This window comes from Camelus ferus, chromosome 3 (genome assembly GCF_009834535.1).
Source record: "Camelus ferus isolate YT-003-E chromosome 3, BCGSAC_Cfer_1.0, whole genome shotgun sequence".
Taxonomy (NCBI): Eukaryota; Metazoa; Chordata; class Mammalia; order Artiodactyla; family Camelidae; genus Camelus; species Camelus ferus.
In genome coordinates, this window is record NC_045698.1 from 88,302,777 (window position 1) to 88,320,721 (window position 17,945).

The 17,945-nt window shown below is 40.0% G+C and overlaps 1 protein-coding gene and 1 long non-coding RNA gene across 4 annotated transcripts in view; one reads left to right on the top strand and one right to left on the bottom strand.

The window, feature by feature from the left end:
* The window catches only part of PRRC1 (proline rich coiled-coil 1), a 32,748-nt gene that overhangs the window by 1,441 nt on the left and 13,362 nt on the right, over nt 1–17,945 (top strand). For both annotated transcript variants that reach the window (XM_032476629.1, XM_032476630.1), the window contains exons 2-8: nt 3,173–3,290; nt 4,398–4,790; nt 6,432–6,592; nt 9,142–9,244; nt 9,966–10,129; nt 10,709–10,812; nt 15,582–15,684. In XM_032476629.1, coding sequence (XP_032332520.1) covers nt 3,188–3,290; nt 4,398–4,790; nt 6,432–6,592; nt 9,142–9,244; nt 9,966–10,129; nt 10,709–10,812; nt 15,582–15,684 — 1,131 coding nt within the window. In that variant the 5' untranslated portion in view covers nt 3,173–3,187. The remainder of the gene's footprint in view (nt 1–3,172; nt 3,291–4,397; nt 4,791–6,431; nt 6,593–9,141; nt 9,245–9,965; nt 10,130–10,708; nt 10,813–15,581; nt 15,685–17,945) is intronic.
* LOC106730503 overlaps nt 11,748–17,945 on the bottom strand; it is a 311,014-nt gene continuing 304,816 nt past the window's right edge. Inside the window, exons 5-8 of one of the 2 annotated variants that reach the window (XR_004318688.1) lie at nt 16,965–17,064; nt 14,543–14,631; nt 12,603–13,665; nt 11,748–12,249 (exon numbers count right to left, since the gene is read on the bottom strand). This is a non-coding gene — a long non-coding RNA (uncharacterized LOC106730503). Of the gene's footprint in view, nt 13,666–14,542; nt 14,632–16,964; nt 17,065–17,945 lie in introns of both variants that reach the window. The other variant, XR_001366967.2, reaches the window with a different exon arrangement.

A 17,945-nucleotide genomic window follows, 5' to 3' on the forward strand; every position in this document is an offset into this window, starting at 1 on the left:
GTTGTTTTGCAAATGTATTCATTAACATTTATCTTTAAATTTGACTTCCCCTTTGAGGGAAGTGTGACCACTGTGAGGATTTGGTAGCATCTATAGGAGGAAGATGAATAACCAGTGAATGGAGAGGTGAAAGAGGTAGCCTTGTCAGGGTTTGATAAAGTCCTCAGAAGGCCATTTCTGGCCCAGGCTGTGTACCTTTTTGTGTAGGTATTGAATGAAAGGATTTTGCCTCCTTGGGTCTCTATTTTCTACTTACTGCCGTATCTTTCTTCTACATTTACAGTGAAACTTTTTCAAAGTGTTGTGCATGTTTGCCTCACCTCCCACCTCAATCCAGTTGAAGCTGGTTTCTGTCCCCATTCATTCCATGGAAGCGGCTCTGAGTTTCTGCAGTTTGGAACTCTATTGAATTTTTCTTGCACCGTCCAGTTTGGCTTCTCTGCAGCATTTGATACTGTTGCCTCTTCCTACCTTGAAACACTCCTCTGTGGCTTGTGGACACCACAGTGTCCTGGTTTTCTTCCTGTCTTTCTGCTGTCTCATTCTTTTCTGCAAGCTTTTTCTCCCTGGCTGTTCTTCAAGGCTTGGTTGGGTCATCATCTTTTTTCACTTGGTTTTCTTTTCTTAGATAATCCCCTTTTCAGCACATGACATTAGAGACTATCAGTAAACTGATGAAGCCCACATTTCTGTGGTTTCTGAACTGCTGACCAAGTCAGTGTCTGTACTTCCATGTTTCAAGGATCTTGAACTTAGCGTGTCCAGTATTAAATACTGCATAATCCCTCCTCCCCCAGACATCAGACACACACCTTGATCTTCTCCAGTGTTCCCTGTCTTCCTGAGTGGCACCACCATCTGTCCAGTTGTGCAAGTCATGCCTCTCCCCATCCTGGACCCCATATTCAGTCTATCACTGAATCTTACCACCTAAACATTTCTTGAGTCTGTCCACTCTTCTCCATCTCCACAGTCATCACTTTAGGCTGAAATTTTTCAGCCTTGGCATTATTGGTATTTGGGGCCAGATAATTCTTGTGGGGGCTTTCTTATTCATTGTAGGATTTTTAGCAGTATCACCAGACTTTACCTACTACGTGCCAGTGAAACCCCCTAGTTCTGACAACCAAAAATGTCTCCAGACATTGCTAAATGACTTTTGGATGGGGGCAGAATCACCCTCCTCCACCCCCCATTTGAGAGTCACTAGACTAGGGTATTATTCGAATTACTTCTGTATCTTTTTTGCCCTCACCATATCCTTCTTAATAGTCTCTGCATCTACTCAGACTGCGTGGTGGCCCAATCTACATACTGTAGTCAAAGGAATCTTTTTAAAACACAAATGTGAGTTGCTAATGTCTGGAATGTCCTTCAACAAATACGTGGATAAACAAACTGGTACATGTATAAAGTGGAATACTATGCGACAATAAAAAAAGAACCATTGATATATCCAACAACTTAGATGGATCTCAGGACCATTCTGCTGAGTGAGAAAAGCCAACCTCAAAAGGTTACATGCTGTGTGATTCCATTTATGTAACAGAGAAAGTGGTGGAGACCAGTTGGTTGCCAGAGCTTATGGTTGATGAGAAGATGTGACAGAGGAGCAGCATATGGGAGTTTCTTGGGGTGATGGAACAGTTCTATATCCTGATCTTGGTGGCAACTGCATAAGTCACTACATATGATGCAGCCTCATAGAACTACAAACACACACGTGAATGTAAAAACAGGTGAAATCCAAATAAAGTCTATAGTTCCTAGTGTTGTACCAATGTTAATTTCCTGGGCTTGCTCACTGCACTCCAGTTATGTAGGATGCTGTTACTGGGAGAAGCTGGGTTTACGACATTCTTGAAGTCTGCTATATTGTGGCATCTTCTTGTGAATATAAAATTTCTTCAATAAATTAAAACAAAAGGCGAATATGTTATCCCAGTTTGAATGCCCCACAGTGACTTTCTGTTCTTGAAAGACCCAGCTCTTTAACTTGGCTTGTAAATCTCAGCGCAGTCTGGGCTCCTGCCTGTGTCTCCAGTCCTCATTATTTTCTGCTCCTTGCCACATGCATTGTCTTGAACCTGTCATGTTTCCTTAACCTCAAAGGACCTTTATACCTTCTGTATATTCACTTTTTCTGGCATGTGCCCTCCTTTTCTTTTCTTTCCCTTGCCTAATTAAATTCTCAGCATCCCTCAGATTTCAGTTTGTACGTGAGCTCCTTGGGGAACCCTTTTCTGACCCCAAGTTGAAATCATGTTCGTATCAAACAGATGTGTTCTGACCCTCAGAGCACATCATTGGGCTACGGCTCTTTGTACGTCGGTTGGTGTTCCTGTATGATTGTCGCCTGTGCTGGACTGTAAGTGTCCTGTTTGTTTCTGCTTACGCTGCATTTCCAGAGACACCAGTATCATGCTTGGCAAGTGGTTGGCTTTCACTGAGTATTTGTCAAATGAGTAAAAACTTCAAAACCAAATTTGGTACACTTAGAAGTTTTGATTTTATACTTGAGGCAGGCTTGAAAATGTGTAATTTTTAAGGAAGTTTTTGCATACTTTGCAGTCCATTTTTATCCATTCGGACAAAATGGTATCTAGGTAACTTTTCTAAAACCTGAGAGATATCATTTAGCCTTTGCTGGATACATTTTAGAATGTGAACTAGGAAAACCTAGGAATTGAGCACAGTAAAAAGTTTTTGTTTTTGTTTTTGTTTTTTTACTGTTAACAGGAGTAGTCCACATACATTGCTTAATGTGGCGAGAGGAAGTATTGGAAAAATGCCTTAAATAATTTATTTTTATTTTAAAAGTAATAGGAGCTGGAATCTAGATATAAATCTAACATGCACTTGAATGGCAAAAATTAAATTAGTAATTTATTATTTGATATATATTGGGTAATTAATTACATAGTTAACAGAAAATTATTTCCCAGTGATAAAGTAGACGTATGAAACTGCTCAGACTGTTGGCACATTAAATATTCTCAGACTTTTCTTAGGAATCTTGACTGACCCTTCATCTGGAAATAAGTGGCATTATAAATTATAAAGACAGACATGTATCTGTTGACTATTTTAAAAAATTATTCCTAAATATACAAGCTTTAAAAACATAGTTTTGTGACTGTGCATCACTTACTACATTTTGCTGTTTTTACAGTCTAACTGAAGGAAAATGATGGAAGAGAGTGGAATAGAGAGCACACCCCCCGGGACCCCTCTCCCCAGTTCCGCAGGACTGGCCGCTGCCGCGCTGTCTTCCTCCCCCGCCCCTCTAGGTACGTGCAGTTGTGTGGCTTCTGTGTTTGAGGGTGGTCAAGGGTACTGTTATCTTTTCTCAGAGTCAGGAAACAAAAAGCATACAGGCCCACCTTGGAGATAGGTGGGTTTGGTTCCAGATCACCACAGTGAAGCAAATATTGCAATAAAGCGAGACACGTGAATTTTTGGTTTCCCAGTGTATACACAAATTATGTTTACACTATACTGTAGTCTGTTAAGTGTGCAAGAGATCATGTCTAAAAAAGCAATGTACATACCTTAATTAAAAAATCCTTTGCCAAAGTATTGTTAAAAACTGCTAACCATCATGTACGCCTTCAGCGAGTTACTATCTTTTTGCATTAGTAGCGTCAGGAATCACTGGTCACGGATGACTGTAACAAATATCGTATCATAAACAGTTTGAAATATTGCAAGAGTTACCAGAATGTTACACACAGACACGAAGAACAAATGCTGTTGGAAAAATGGTGCCGAAAGCCTTGCTTAATGTAGGGTTGCCACAAACCTTTAGTTTGTAAGAAGCGTAGTAAAGTGAAGCATAGTAAAATGAAGTGTGCCTGTGTGTTAAAACTTCTCTGATCTTTGCCAGGATGAAGGGAAATAGCCTTTTTTATTTAAGTCCAAAGACAGAAAACATGTATGTTTTGCTTTAGCTAAATTTTTGTTCTTTATTGACTTTAAGTCATCTTTGTTACAAGAAAAATACCCTGAAAAGCATGTGTTAGCTTGGTCTAGTGTTCTGTGACTTTGTGGTGGTTAACTTTCTTACCGAAGTTTTTGAGCCCTCATTGTGAGGTTTTTATGGTCATATCAGCAGGGATGAAAAACAGCTTTATTTTGCTAAAAACACATGAAAACAAACAAACAAAAACACAAAGGGTCTACGATACTGTAACTCAGTTTTATATAGCTGCCTCTTACTGATGGGAGTTGAATGTCATTTGACTCAGTCATACTCATACATTTTAAATGACACATTTTAAAATAACTCTTGGGATAGGGGCTGTTAAAAATTTTGCAAGGAGAAGGTAATGAGATACTTTGAAAACTAAGTGAAAAGCATTTCCAGTTATGTGTTTTTTCCCTCCTCTTTTTTCTAGCTGCAGCCAGTTCTTTGTCTTCTCCAAACGTGTCCTCTGGGCAGCCCCTGCCGCCGCATGCGTCCTCCACCCCGCAGCCGTCCCTGCCTCCTGTTAGGCCTTCTGCCACGGTGCCCTTTGTGGCCCCTTCCCCCGTGCCTTCTGCTCCAGTGCTTGTCACCTCTGTCCCGCCTCCTGTCCCTCCTCCGTCTGCTGCTGCCGCCTTCAGTAATCCTCCTCCATCGCACTTCCCACCTTCGGCTCCGGCCCCAAACACGCTCTTAGCTGCACCCTCCTCGGGTCCCCCCACATCAGGCTTTTCCGTGGGTTCATCCTACGACATTACAAGGGGACATGCAGGAAGAGCTCCCCAGACACCCCTGATGCCGTCGTTTTCCGCACCTCCAGTAACAGGTAATTCTCTCTCTTACTGATGCTTTGAAATAAAGTGGTTATAGCTGATGTATTTTTTTAGTAATAGTTTTGAGATATAATTCACATACCATGCAGTTCACCCCTTTCAAGTGTACAATTCAGGAGTTGTTGCCGTATGTACTGAGTTGTGCAGCCATCGCCCGTTGATTGTAGAACCTTTTAAATCGCCCTGAGGGATACCCCACAGCTATGAGCAGTCCCTGCCTACTTCTTCCCAGTCCTCACAGCCGAGAACCACTACTCTGCTTTTTGTCTCTGAATTTACCTGTTTGGGCATTTCCTATAAATGGAATCCTACAATAGTAGTCTTTTGTGTCTGGCTTCTTTCACTTAGTGTGGTATTTTCAAGATTGACCCATGTTGTCGCATGTGTCAGAGCTCCCTTTTTAAGGCTGAATAACCCTCCACCATATGGATATACTGCATTTTGTTTATTCATTTCATCAGTTGATGACATGTTAGGTTGTTTCGACTTTTTGGCTGTCATAAATACTGCTTCTGTGAACACTATGTACAAGTTTTTATGTGGGCATGTTTGTCTTTCTCTTGGGTGAACACGTAGGCACAGAATTGCCGACTTCTGAAAAACTGCCGGAGTATTTTCTAAAGCGCTGCACCATGTTTCTTTCTCACCAGCAGTGTATGAGGGTTCCAGTTACTCTGCAAAAAGTATTTTATTCTCTTTTCCTAGATCTCCAGAGCTTCTTATTCACGTATAAATTACTAAAATAAAGCTGATGCTATGTAGTATATGATGGTTATATTGTATAAAACATAGTACACAAATAGTATATGGATTGTCAGTCAGAACTCCAAACTTCCGTCCTAACATTTTGTGCACTTACAGAGGAATGCCAAGGTGAAGTCTGAGTTTTTTTTTTAAAGCTTTACTTAAAAAATTACCAGGACTCAGTGGTCCAGGAAATGGTTTTATTTAGTCAGGTAAATAGTGTCTGTGCCACAAGCAGGTGGTTTTGGACTATTTTCTTTTCTGGGTCACTTACACCTACTTTTTTGGCTTCCCTGGAATGGTTGCTGGAAACCAGTATGAAAACTTCGTCCTTGTCATATTCTCCTGTTTTTTTTTATCTTAGGAAAAGAAACAACTGTTGCGTTTTTTATTATCCAACTTGGCTTAACTGTCTTTAAAAATTTTTGCAGAGTGTATGACACTCATGTATGTGTCAGTTTTCTTTTTTGAGTTAAAATTGGGTATATGGATATGTTTGCTGATTTTTACAAGCTGCTTATATGATGGGCTTGAGTGCTCACATCAGTTAATTTCATGCATTAGGGAGATTCAGACTATGGTTGACCACATCCAACTGCTATGTAGGACAGACAGGAAGTACTTCTGGGTATATGTTTTTTGTCCATTTTCAGGACATCTGATATAAACCTGTAAGGAGGGAAAGAAATTTCTTTTTTGGAGTTTTGCATAATTTGTGTTTTATAAAGGTTTAGGTGATTCTTTGAGCTCATAACTCAGTGTGCAAATGCCTGAGTATATGGTTACATTATTAAAGCTGTTTTGAATTACTTACCTTGTACGTTGTATCTTTTCATAGGAAATCATTTACGGAGTACAGTACATATATTGAAGTTTTTGCCTTTCACTAGGTATTTTGCCACCTCCTGTTACTCAGCAAGCTGGTTTGACATCTCTGGCACAGGGAACTGGAACCACATCAGCCATTACTTTTCCAGAGGAACAAGAAGATCCTAGAATTGGTCGAGGTCAGGATGAGGTGTCAGCTGGTGGACTCTGGGGTTTTATTAAGGTAAGGGGTACTTACTTCAAAGACCATGCTTAGTTTTTTAATTATAAAACTAGTAGGTCTTCTTTGGAGAGAATTTTGAAAACTAAAAATGGTACAAGGAAAAAATAAAATAGCTTTTTATTCTTATTACACTTTTTTTCCTCTCTAGTTCCTCTCAGTCTTGTGGATGGGCATACCTGTGTAGGTGTGCCTCTTTTGTAATAAAAATCAAACGGAGTAGTGACATGTGGACACTATTTTGGTGTCTTTTGATTGTCATTACCTAGCATGTATTATGAACATCTTCTCAGCCATAAAATATCCTTCAGAATTTGTTTCCTTTATGGCTACTTTGCCCTACATGTGTCATTGCATTTATTTCCCATGTTTTCTTTCACTAATCTGTTACTGGCATTTTCTAGCTGTAATTATCAGTACACTTACGATGAGCACTCTAGTATGTAGGTCTTTATGTGTGTCTCTGTTTGAGAGGTATGTCAGTGGAATGTCAGAGTGAGCATTTTAAGAATTATTACTGCATCTTGCTCTCCAGAAAGGTTATACCAAGATACGCTCTCCCAGCATCTTTCATTTGCCAGCACTGATTATTAATTGAAATACACTATTTTCTAATTTGTTAGGGAAAAAAATACCTATTTTAACTTTGCATGTCTTTGTTACTGAGTTATAACGTTTTTTAATGTGGTTTTTAGCCATTTGTATCTCTTTTGAAGTCTGTATTCGTGTTCTCTGCCAGGTGTGAATTGTGATGATTTTTGTCTTTAAGGAATTCATAAGAGCTCTGAATATAGTAAGAATATTTTATTATATGCTCTCATATGTTTGTTTTCTCCATTTTTATCGTACATTTTATCATGCTTTTTACAGCAAAGCTTCGAAATTTCAAGTCATTTCTGTCAGTTTTTTACATGATAAAAATGACATTTACCAACTATGTTTCATGATCATTTTTATGATTTAATCTAGTTTTCTTATAGTTTAATTTTTTTATATTTACCAATTTGATGAAGCTGGTACTTCAAGTGTGACTTTTGCCTCACATAGTAATTTTCTAGCCACTTTATCAGCTCTTCCAAAGTCACATCACAGTGACGCGATGTGTCACTGTTCTCTTACTCAGTTGTGTGTGAACGTCAGTTTCTGGGCTGTGGGTTGGATTCCACTGTTCTGCTTGTCTTCACAGTGGTACCACTCCATTATAATTATTGTGATTCTGCTTATTTATGATACTGATGGTTATTGAAAGCCTACTCTGCAGAGGTGGGGGTGAGGGGCGTCACTGATGAGTGAGACAGAAAGGTCAGTCGTTGTCAGTCTCTGCATTTATAAAGACAGATCAGCATTTGGTTGTGTAAGTTAGCTGATTTCTTTTTTCTTCAAAATTTTTCTCTCCTGGTCTTTTCCATTTATTTTTCTTAATGAAATTTGGAATCACTTTGTCAGCTGCCCCTCAGTACCCTGCTAAGTCTGGCTGCTATTTAATTATATATTAAATGTACTTTTAAGTTGGTAGATGGTTAACTGATTTACAGCGTTTGAGTTTTCTGTTTCAGAAAGAGCGTTTTTCTGAGCTTGCTTCCTTACATCCTCTGGTGCTTTTTAAAGGTTTTCTTTATCTGGGGACTATCACTTCTTCTCCTTGTTAAGAACACGTGTCAGCATGTCACTTACCTGTTGTAATACCCAGTTTAACTCTACAGCCCCGTGAATAACTCTTCTAAAATTCAGCATTAGATGGATCAACAGTCTTTAATATCAGTGTTAATGAACTCATCTTTTTTTCAGAGTCACCTTGGTTTAATGGTCTGTTGGAATAGGTAGAATCATGACCTGTCAAGCCAGATGCCATCTCAGAAGGCACTGCTCCAAGTCTGTTTCACTCTGGGAGAAGTATAGAAAGAAACAAATACTCAGATCTGGTTTCTCCTGGGTAACAGTGTGGTTCTAAGAATTCACAGGAATAGGTCTGGCTTTATTAAAAGGGAGAATTTGGGAACAAAACAAATAAGAAGTGGGAAAAAAGAAATTTTAGTAGAACATAGTAGAGTATTACATATATTATATAATTAAGTAACTACTCTGGGGAATAAAGATGAGAAATGTTTTTGCTGTTTTCATTTTTGCATTAGGGAACACAGTATGGTCTTTGGAGACATCTGATTACAGTCTTTATTTGGGATGTTGATGGACAGGTTTTGCCTAGTCTTGTGTATGTATATACATACATGTATATATATGTAAATAGTAATTGAAGGAAAATATGTATCCATAGAAATGAAATAAATGTATATATAGATAGAAAAAGCATGCTTCTCAGGGCCGTGCAAGTTGAAGTGGGGTCTGCAGACTGCTGTCAATCTATGATGATATACCAAGGGAGTGTTTTGAAACTTCACAGCAATTTTGACGCTGCCATAACCTCGTTTTTCTTACATTTTACAAAAGTATGAGTCTGCAGCTTATTGGAAATCTCAAAAGTTTTTCTTTCAGTATCAGGTTATCATGGTGTTTTTGCTTAGAAGGGGTATTTATATGTTTGTTCTCTACAGGGTGTGGCTGGGAACCCTATGGTGAAATCTGTACTTGATAAAACCAAACATTCTGTGGAGAGCATGATCACAACGTTGGACCCTGGCATGGCTCCGTACATCAGTATGTATTCAGTGTGGGGGGAGGGGGAACCCCTGAACAGAGAATTCTGTGTCTTCAGATTTCCCCCCACCCGTCATAGAATTCTTTAACTTCACATATACAGTATGTTGCATCTTAATACGTATTCAAAATAAACTATTTTTAGGACCCAGAACTGAGATTTTTCAGTAGCAATAACAAGGAAATACTTTTCCATTGATTTTAAACATTTAAAGCAAAAAAATTTAAACCTTCTGAAAAGTGACTTTTCACAACTTGTGACTATTGGTGGCAAAGAAGACATAGCAATGATAAGTACCATTTATAATTGTTTATTCTGTTTATAACTGCCTGGACCCAACCATATATAGTTCATATATTCATAATAACCAAGCATACCATTGTTTCGAGGTCCAAATTATTTCCCAGTACAAACTGCTTTTCTTGAGAAGTCACAGACTCAGATGCCGTTAGATGACAGGGGGAAGCGTGTGCGTGCACCAGGTGGCGCAGTGAACAGATGCAGACTCCGCTTGAGTTCTGACACCGCTGAGTAGCTGTGTGACCCCAGGGGAGACCTTATCTGCCTCAAGTTTTCTCAGCCAAGACAAAAGTTAGTCTACATCTCGCATCGTTTTGCGAGGATGGTAGTAATAATGTAATAAAATGTTAGTGGATGATAGTAACTAAGAGAATTTCATTGTTTTACTATGGAACTGAAATTTTCCTCTGGTCTTCGTAGAATCTGGAGGTGAACTGGACATTGTAGTGACATCAAATAAAGAAGTAAAAGTTGCTGCCGTCCGAGATGCCTTCCAGGAGGTCTTCGGCTTAGCCGTGGTCATAGGGGAAGCTGGACAGTCCAATATTGCCCCACAACCAGTGGGCTATGCAGCTGGATTAAAAGTGAGTAATAGAACATCACTATATACATTACATTCTTTCATGATTCTGATGCTAATCCTATCATCTGTATGGAGCTAATGGGTTTTTACATATTGATACACCAATTTGGTTTTTAATTAGACAGCTCTATAGTGTTAGAAAGGTAACAGTGGAGTGTTAAAGAAACCCCAAAGAGATTTTGATTATTGGGGCAAGGGAGGAACCACATGCCAGGAGCACAAAAAGAGTAGTCAGTCCTAAAAGAGACCTTCTTAACCCAGTATTAACATTTAAATCCATTACTGAAATTATTATATCCCTTGAATCCCATAAGCAGGTTCTGAGCTTACGTAGCAGGTCTCCCTTTTTTCTTGCTGTGTCCACAATAAAAATAGATGTATTATCCATGGGTAGTTTTATTCAGAAATACTTTCATCTTGCTTTTTGAACAGTCTTATCACATCATTTGTTTGAATGTTTATAATGAGTATATATGTGAGTGTATAGATGTATACATGTATTACTTATATAATCATAAATTAGTATATTTAATACTGACTAGAACAGAAACCCTTTCTAACATACACTTTTGCTGCTCAGGGTGCCCAGGAACGGATTGATAGCTTGCGTCGAACTGGGGTGATCCATGAAAAACAGACTGCCGTGTCAGTAGAAAACTTCATTGCAGAACTGCTTCCTGACAAGTAAGAAGATTTTTTTTTTTTAAACATAGTCATAATCTTTTCCTTGTAAAGAAAACTTTCAAGACAAGATCTGGTCTCTTAGCACCTTTCACATGTATAAAAAGGATCACTATCATCATCATGCTGTACACTGTATCCTAATGATTTTTTAATTTTATAATTGGAAGTTGGTACCTTTTAATCCCTTTCATCCATTTTACCCTTCCAACGCTGCCTCTCCAACCACCAATCTGTTCTTGGTGTATGTGATTTCACTTTTTTACCCCCCAGATGTGAGTGGTATCATATGGTATTTGTCTTTATCTGTCTTATTTCACTTAGCATAATGCCCTCAAGGTCCATCCGTTTGTTGCAAATGGAATGGATTTTCTCCCTTATACTTTGTTGTGTGTGTGTGTGTATATATATACACATATATATTTTATATATATATATTATATATATATACACACACAGTGCATATATAATTTGCATTTTCTTTATCATCAACAAATACATGTCTTACCTGTTGGAAATAATGCTGCAGTGACCATGAGGATACATGTATCTTTTCAAGGTAGTAATTTTGTTTCCTTCAGATAGAGACCCAGAAATGAAATCCCTGGATCATTTTGTAGTTCAGTTTACTGTTTTCCGTAGTGGCTGCACCAGTTTACATTCCCACCAACACTTGTTATTTTTTGTCTTTTCGCTAGTAGCCATTCTAACAGCATGAGGTACTATCTCCCTGCGGTTTTGATTTGCATTTCCCTGGAGGACTGATGCTGCTGAGCGCCTTTCCATGTACCTGTTGGCCATTTCTATGTCTTCTTTGAAAAGGAGGCTATTGAGATCTTCTCATTTTTTTATTGGATTGCTTGGTTTTTGCTGTTGAGTTGTATGAGTTTCTTTTTTGTATATTAACTCCTTGTCATGATTTACAGATATTTTCTGCCATTTGATAGGTTGCCTTTTCCTTTTGTTGATGGTTTCGCTGTGCAGAAGCTTTTTGATGTAGTTGCCTTTGCTTTTGGTGTCAAATCCAAAAAGTCACTGCTACAGCTGATGGCAGGGAGCTTGCTAGCATTGCTGGTATGTTGTTGAGGATTTTACATCTCTGCTCACTAGAGATACTGGGCTTTCATTTTCTTTCCTGTGCTGTCCTTACCTGGTTTTGCTATCAAGGTAATGCTAGCCTTGCAAAATGAGTTTGGAAGTGTCCATCTTCTATTTCTGAAAGATTGGTATTCTCAAACTTTGGTAGAATTCACCAGTGACGCCATCTGCTGGACTTTGGTGTGTTGGGAGGTTTTTGATGACTGAATCAGTCTCCTTACAAGTCCTCAGTTTTAGATTTTGTATTCCTTCTTGATTCAGTCGTAGTAGGTTGTGTGTTTTCAGGAATTTATGCATTTCTTCATAATTGCTGACATTGAATATCTAGTAAGGAAAAGTATCCTATTTTAGAACGAGAAAGAAGAGAAAGTCATGTGCTGGTCCAGCTGTATCTTCTACGTGGCCTGTGCAGCTCAGCTCACATTTCTACTCTTGTCTCTCCTTTTTAATTGTAAAATGGACATGCAATACCTGCATTCTAAGACTGTGATAACTGTCACTTAACAGCACTAAATATGATACAGTGGCTTGGATGTTGACCTCCAGTAGGAGAAAGAGAAGGAGGTGGCGGCAACTAGTGTCTTTGTACTAGAGGACAAAGCGGAGGCTAGTGTCTCTGTTTGTCTTTCTAATGCAGGAGGAGGAAGAGGAGGAAGCTAAGTGTCTGTTCAGGAGGGTAGGAGGAAGGAACTCACCTGGTTTGAGTTCTGTTGAGCAGCACTTCAGCTTTTAGTGTGGAAAATTCATCATTGTTTTTGAGGTATTGGACTTTTAACAGAGGCTTTCTTAATATTGTGAGTCGATTTATAGTGAAATAACTTTCCAGTTATCAAAACTACATTCTCTGTAATTACACTGTGGTTTTGTGGTTAGTTTATCTTTTTAGTATTGGATAATATTCTGTCTAGTACTTGGTAGCTATAGTATACCTACAGAAGGACTCCAGCTTTGAGGGTGTATCACAGGCCAGCTGGGGGAGAAAACATATGCACAAGTGAACAGTTTTAAATGACTGTAAATTTATACTGATAGGAAATGCTATATACATTTTCAGTGGAGATACTATCAGATAAGATACTTGAATGCTTGGGACTTGAACTGAGTTTTGAAGAGTGGGTAAAATGGGTAAGTGGAAATGAACAGGTAGGACATTTGACTAAGATGTATTCTGGGTAAGTGATTGTATCAGCTTGGCTGAACACTGCTGGACAGGAAATGAAGCAGCAGCTCGCGGGACAGACTGGAGAGCTTGGAATGCTGGGTTGGCAAGTTTGTAACTTGTGTAAGCACCAAGGAACCCTCCAGTGATCATTATTTCATTTTGTCCCTCTATTAGCCTTTCAATACTCATTTAAGGGTTACCTTAGAGAGTCCATTGTGCCTTTTTCCATGGGTTACATTATAATAAAAATTATGACTTAATAATCTGAAAATACTTTTAATACCACTTACCCCCCTTCACCTTTTCAGTATTGTTTGGTATCTTAGTTGTGTACGCAGTTTGCACTCCCTCGACAGCACTAGTGTTATTCTGTGCAGTCTGTTCACTTAGGTTTTTTCTGTGAACTCCTCCCTGGACCAGCTTACCTCTGAAAGGTTGTCCTTGTCCAGAATGTTACTCCACTTTGTCCTTCTTGCGGTTACAGCTCTTGGATACCTTTACATACGGCTTGTGTGCTTGTCTAGCTTTCCCTGGGGGCACTGATTGCCATCAATTGCTCCATCATATGCAGATACGGTATTTTTCCTCCCAGGTACCTTTTGGGCAGAAGAGTGCCATGTTAGGGAGATTATGAATAGTATATAACATTATTAGGAAGTCTGTTGATGGTTTCTAGTGTGCATTAAGGAGGAGAAAGGATGGAAACACTGTGATAATAAGGGACCGAGGATCCAAAACACTTGATATGGTTCCCATGGGCAATAAATGCACTGAAGATAAAGTCAGGAAAGCGCGTGCTTATAACTAAGATAAGGGAAGAGCGCGTCAGCCAAAAAAAGAAACCCCAAGTGTCGTTGGCCCCTAACAGAGTTGAGCCAGTATAGACCATTTATCTGTGATGAACTTTGCATCAGTTCATGCCATGGGAGAAACATTAACATGATCTGTATACCAAAATGGAACACCTGTGTAAGCAAGAACTGTCACTTCACAAGTTGAAAAATCTTGGGTTATGTGTGAAATGTGTTAAAATGTCCTTCTGTGCGGTGACTGGTGGCAGTAGATGGTCTAGCTCTGATAAAATACAAATTGGCATGCCTGTCTCAGTTCCTCAGATTCTATCTTGATTTTTTTTTTCTACATGAAATCTGAGAATCTTGGAACCACAGTTCTTCTTCAGTTGTTAAGTCAGAGGGGCCTCCTTGTAGGATTGCTCAAGTCCCCCTTAGTTCCCCAGCCACATAGGGAGGGTCAGGAGGATGACTGTCCTGGAACGTGAGCAGTGGAGACCAGTGCTCTTCCTCCTGGTGCGGGGGGGGGGGGGGGAGGGAGAGGAAGGGAGTTTCCTGCGCTGACAGCCCAGGTGTGGGTGGGCGTGATGGTGACTGCAGGGTTACAGCTGAGTTGAGGGGAGTGGGCTGCCCCGAAGAGAGAGCAGAGGGGCCCTTGGCGTTCTAACGTGTGTTCACAGACCTCGTAGGAGACACGCCTGTACTTTCAGGGAGGCTGCTGCTCAGGAAGCCGTGCCCGAGAGCCACGTCACTGCAGTTACTCCCCACCACCTGCATAACACAGCGGGCATGGAAAATACAGGACAGATTCCTACACTTAGTAAGATAGGTATTTAAGGCTCTTAATTTGAAGCAAACTTTGAGGATGTGAATACTACAGACATTACACACTGCTGTTTTAACACTCAGCAAAGTTGTTACTCAATATATTGTTTTGCTGTTTCTTAAAATATAATGTGGATTGGCAACCTTATTTACATATTCTGTGACACTTTAATAGATGTAGTTGGTTTTTAATTTTCTTGCTTTGCATCTTCTCATTTAAACTCATGATTTCAGGGCATCTCCTGGTTTCCTGATGCTCCTTAGGTAAAATGCTGGGGGTGTTATCACTTTTTTTTATATGAGTATCTTTAAATGGAAAAAGTGTCTTTGATTTCATGAAGCTGTTTTCAGAGAGTGATTCATTGTGAACAATTCAGAAAGTATGATAAGGAGGATTTATCAGGAAATGAGGAGAGGATTTGTTATTTCCTGAATTAGCTTATTTTTTGATTTGCTAGTAACTTTGCAAGTCAGCTATGTGTTAATCATAGAGATGGCAATATAATTTAGTAATAATTATAATTATATAATGAAAATTTCTATTTCCCATATTTTAACAAGTGACATTTTATATTATTTCTGATGAGCCTTTGCATTTTAAAATGAGTAAATTTACCTGTTGCATATTTGAATATTCCTGTTCGCATTCCTCTCCTTGAATCTTAGCGAGAAAAGGAACTTTTCATAATATGTAATACTCAATTTTTTTATTGTTGCTTTTCCTGCCTCTTGGAATTAAGCCAACAGGGTAATGTTTTTATGGATTGTTCTCTTGAAAATTTCAAAAGAATATTTTCCTAATCAATCTAATGTTTTATGTGCATGACAGTACTTCGTCTGTTCACTGTGACTTACTTAGCACATACACAACTTGCAAGTCACACCTTGTTTTGCAGGTGGTTTGACATTGGCTGTCTGATAGTTGAAGACCCTGTGCATGGCATTCATCTGGAAGCATTTACACAAGCCACCCCAGTACCCTTGGAATTTGTACAGCAGGTTAGTTTTATCCTTTTCTTTTTCATAATCTCCAGAGAAACTTGGAATACTGTTTTCAAAATAAGAGTTTTTAATTGGAAATGATATATTCTTGATTTAGCTTCACTTTTTGCTTTTCTGTTCCTTCCCTATTGTTTTACTGCCTCTCTAATCTTCCAGCTGCCTTTGAGAAGGTAATCCACCACATGAAGGTGACTAAAAGATTGTAAACAAATACTGTGCATACTGTTAGACCAGTAATTTAGAAAAATTACATAAAATGGCAGTTTCGAACCATTAGGTTGAACCACATGGAATCACTGTCTTTGAAGTCAAAACCATTCCAATTTTGGCAGTTTCCTATGAGTCAACCTAAGTATCTTTCATCTAGCTCCAGAAAAAAATCAGAGCCCTAATGGTGTTAAAAGTGAGATCTACAAAGTACATAGGCTCTCATGGATAGATGGAAAAGTTTCCTATTTTATTCTGTGAGACCAGCTTGTCACCTAACACCAAAAAAAAATTGTAATATAGTATCATTTAATCACTAAATGTCAAAATCATTGGCAAAATTAATAAAATTTTGAAATGTATTAGAAGAACATTAAAAAGGGTTCTGATTAGCTGTATATCCTATAATTTCTGATACTTTCTAGAAACAGTGTTACATTCCACACGCTAAGGGTTCAGCCCTACAAGACCCTGCCTCTGTGCACCTCCCCCTGGCCTGTCACAAGTCTAGGTTGTCCCCTGTACTTCTGAGTGCCTGCCTATAAATGAGACGTTCCCGTAACCCTCTCCTTGGGTTTGATGAATTTGCTAGAGCAGCTCACAGAACTCAGGAAACGCACTTACTCCCTGGATGGCAGGTTTATTATATATCTAACCCAGCCAGATGAAGAGATGCACAGGGCAGGTGTGGGGAGAGGGGGCACAGCTCCCTGCCCTGTCCTTTTGGGATTTTATGGAGGCCTCATTGGATTGGATGGGCACAATTGATTAAATCAGTGGCAATTGGTGATTGATTTGACCTCCAGTCCCCTCCCCACAGGTGGAGGGGGGCCTGGGTGAGGAGTAAGTGGGACTGAAGCTTCCAACCTTCTCATCACGTGGCTGGTTCCTTTGGCAACCAGCCTGCATCCTTAGGTTACTTGAGGGCTTTCTAATTAGGGCTCTTAGGAGCTCTGTGCCAGAAACTAGTGTTGAAGACCAGATACATATTTCTTGTTATAAAGCACAGTATCACAGTCCACCACCTGCTCTTCAAACAAGGATCGCTTATAGATTAAGAGCATGCTTACGGTTGGCGGGGGAATCATCTGTTTCCTGTACTTCTATCTGTAAGTCTGGTCATATAATCAATCACTATATCACATGGTGGAAAACAAAAGTAGAGGCAACCTGAGGAAGAAAGAAAAAAGTTATTATACTAGTGTTCTCCTCCCTTAGCAAGAATTGCTTAGTCCTGTTAGCATTCTCTCCCCCAGGCCCCCCAGGCCAACATGGGACTCTGTCCAGGGCAGACACCACTCTAGGCCCCTCACGCCGAGTGTGAGCACGCACTCCCGAAGTCCTGTAACCAGCCCTTCGTGCCTCGTCTCCCCCCGTTGCAGACAGCCCGTGTGTCCGTGCCCCTCCCCGTCCTCTATCAGACTAGCCCTCTGAGGGGCGCGCTCTGCCTGCTTTTGGACATCTCTGAAGAAAGGAGTGCACTGTCCTCTGTGCCAGCTCTCTTACAGGGCTCTGCATTTGTCTACCACTGGGTAAGAAGAGCCCAGCCCAGAGTCAGCATCTCCTTCTGTGAAGACCCGTTTGTTGTCCCCCAGGGATTCCAGCATCAGGCTGATCTGCCAGCTATGTTGAGGCCCTTCCCAACTGGGAATATGCCACAGAGCCATCTGCAGTCTTTTTTTTTTTTGCTGGCAGTCAGAACTGGTGCCTCAGTGTACGAGAGGAATGGGTCTAGATTCAGCCCATCCCTGCGTTGCTGCACTACCCGCAGATGCACTCACTTCGTGGACCCACGTGGCCGTCTTAAGGGAGCACAGGGGATATCTGCTTGTCAATTCTATTCACCTTTTAAACCTGGAAAGGAGTTCCTCTGATGGGCATCAGCATGTCCTACTTCAATGCATTCCTCAAATTCCCACAGCGATTCCACAGGGCTGTGTATCCCATATGGGCATCCTTTTAATAGGCCAGGTTTCCACTGCCCTCCTGCCTGACCCTATGGCCAGACCATTGGCCACTGCCCATGAGTCAGAAGAAAACAGAGGTAGGGG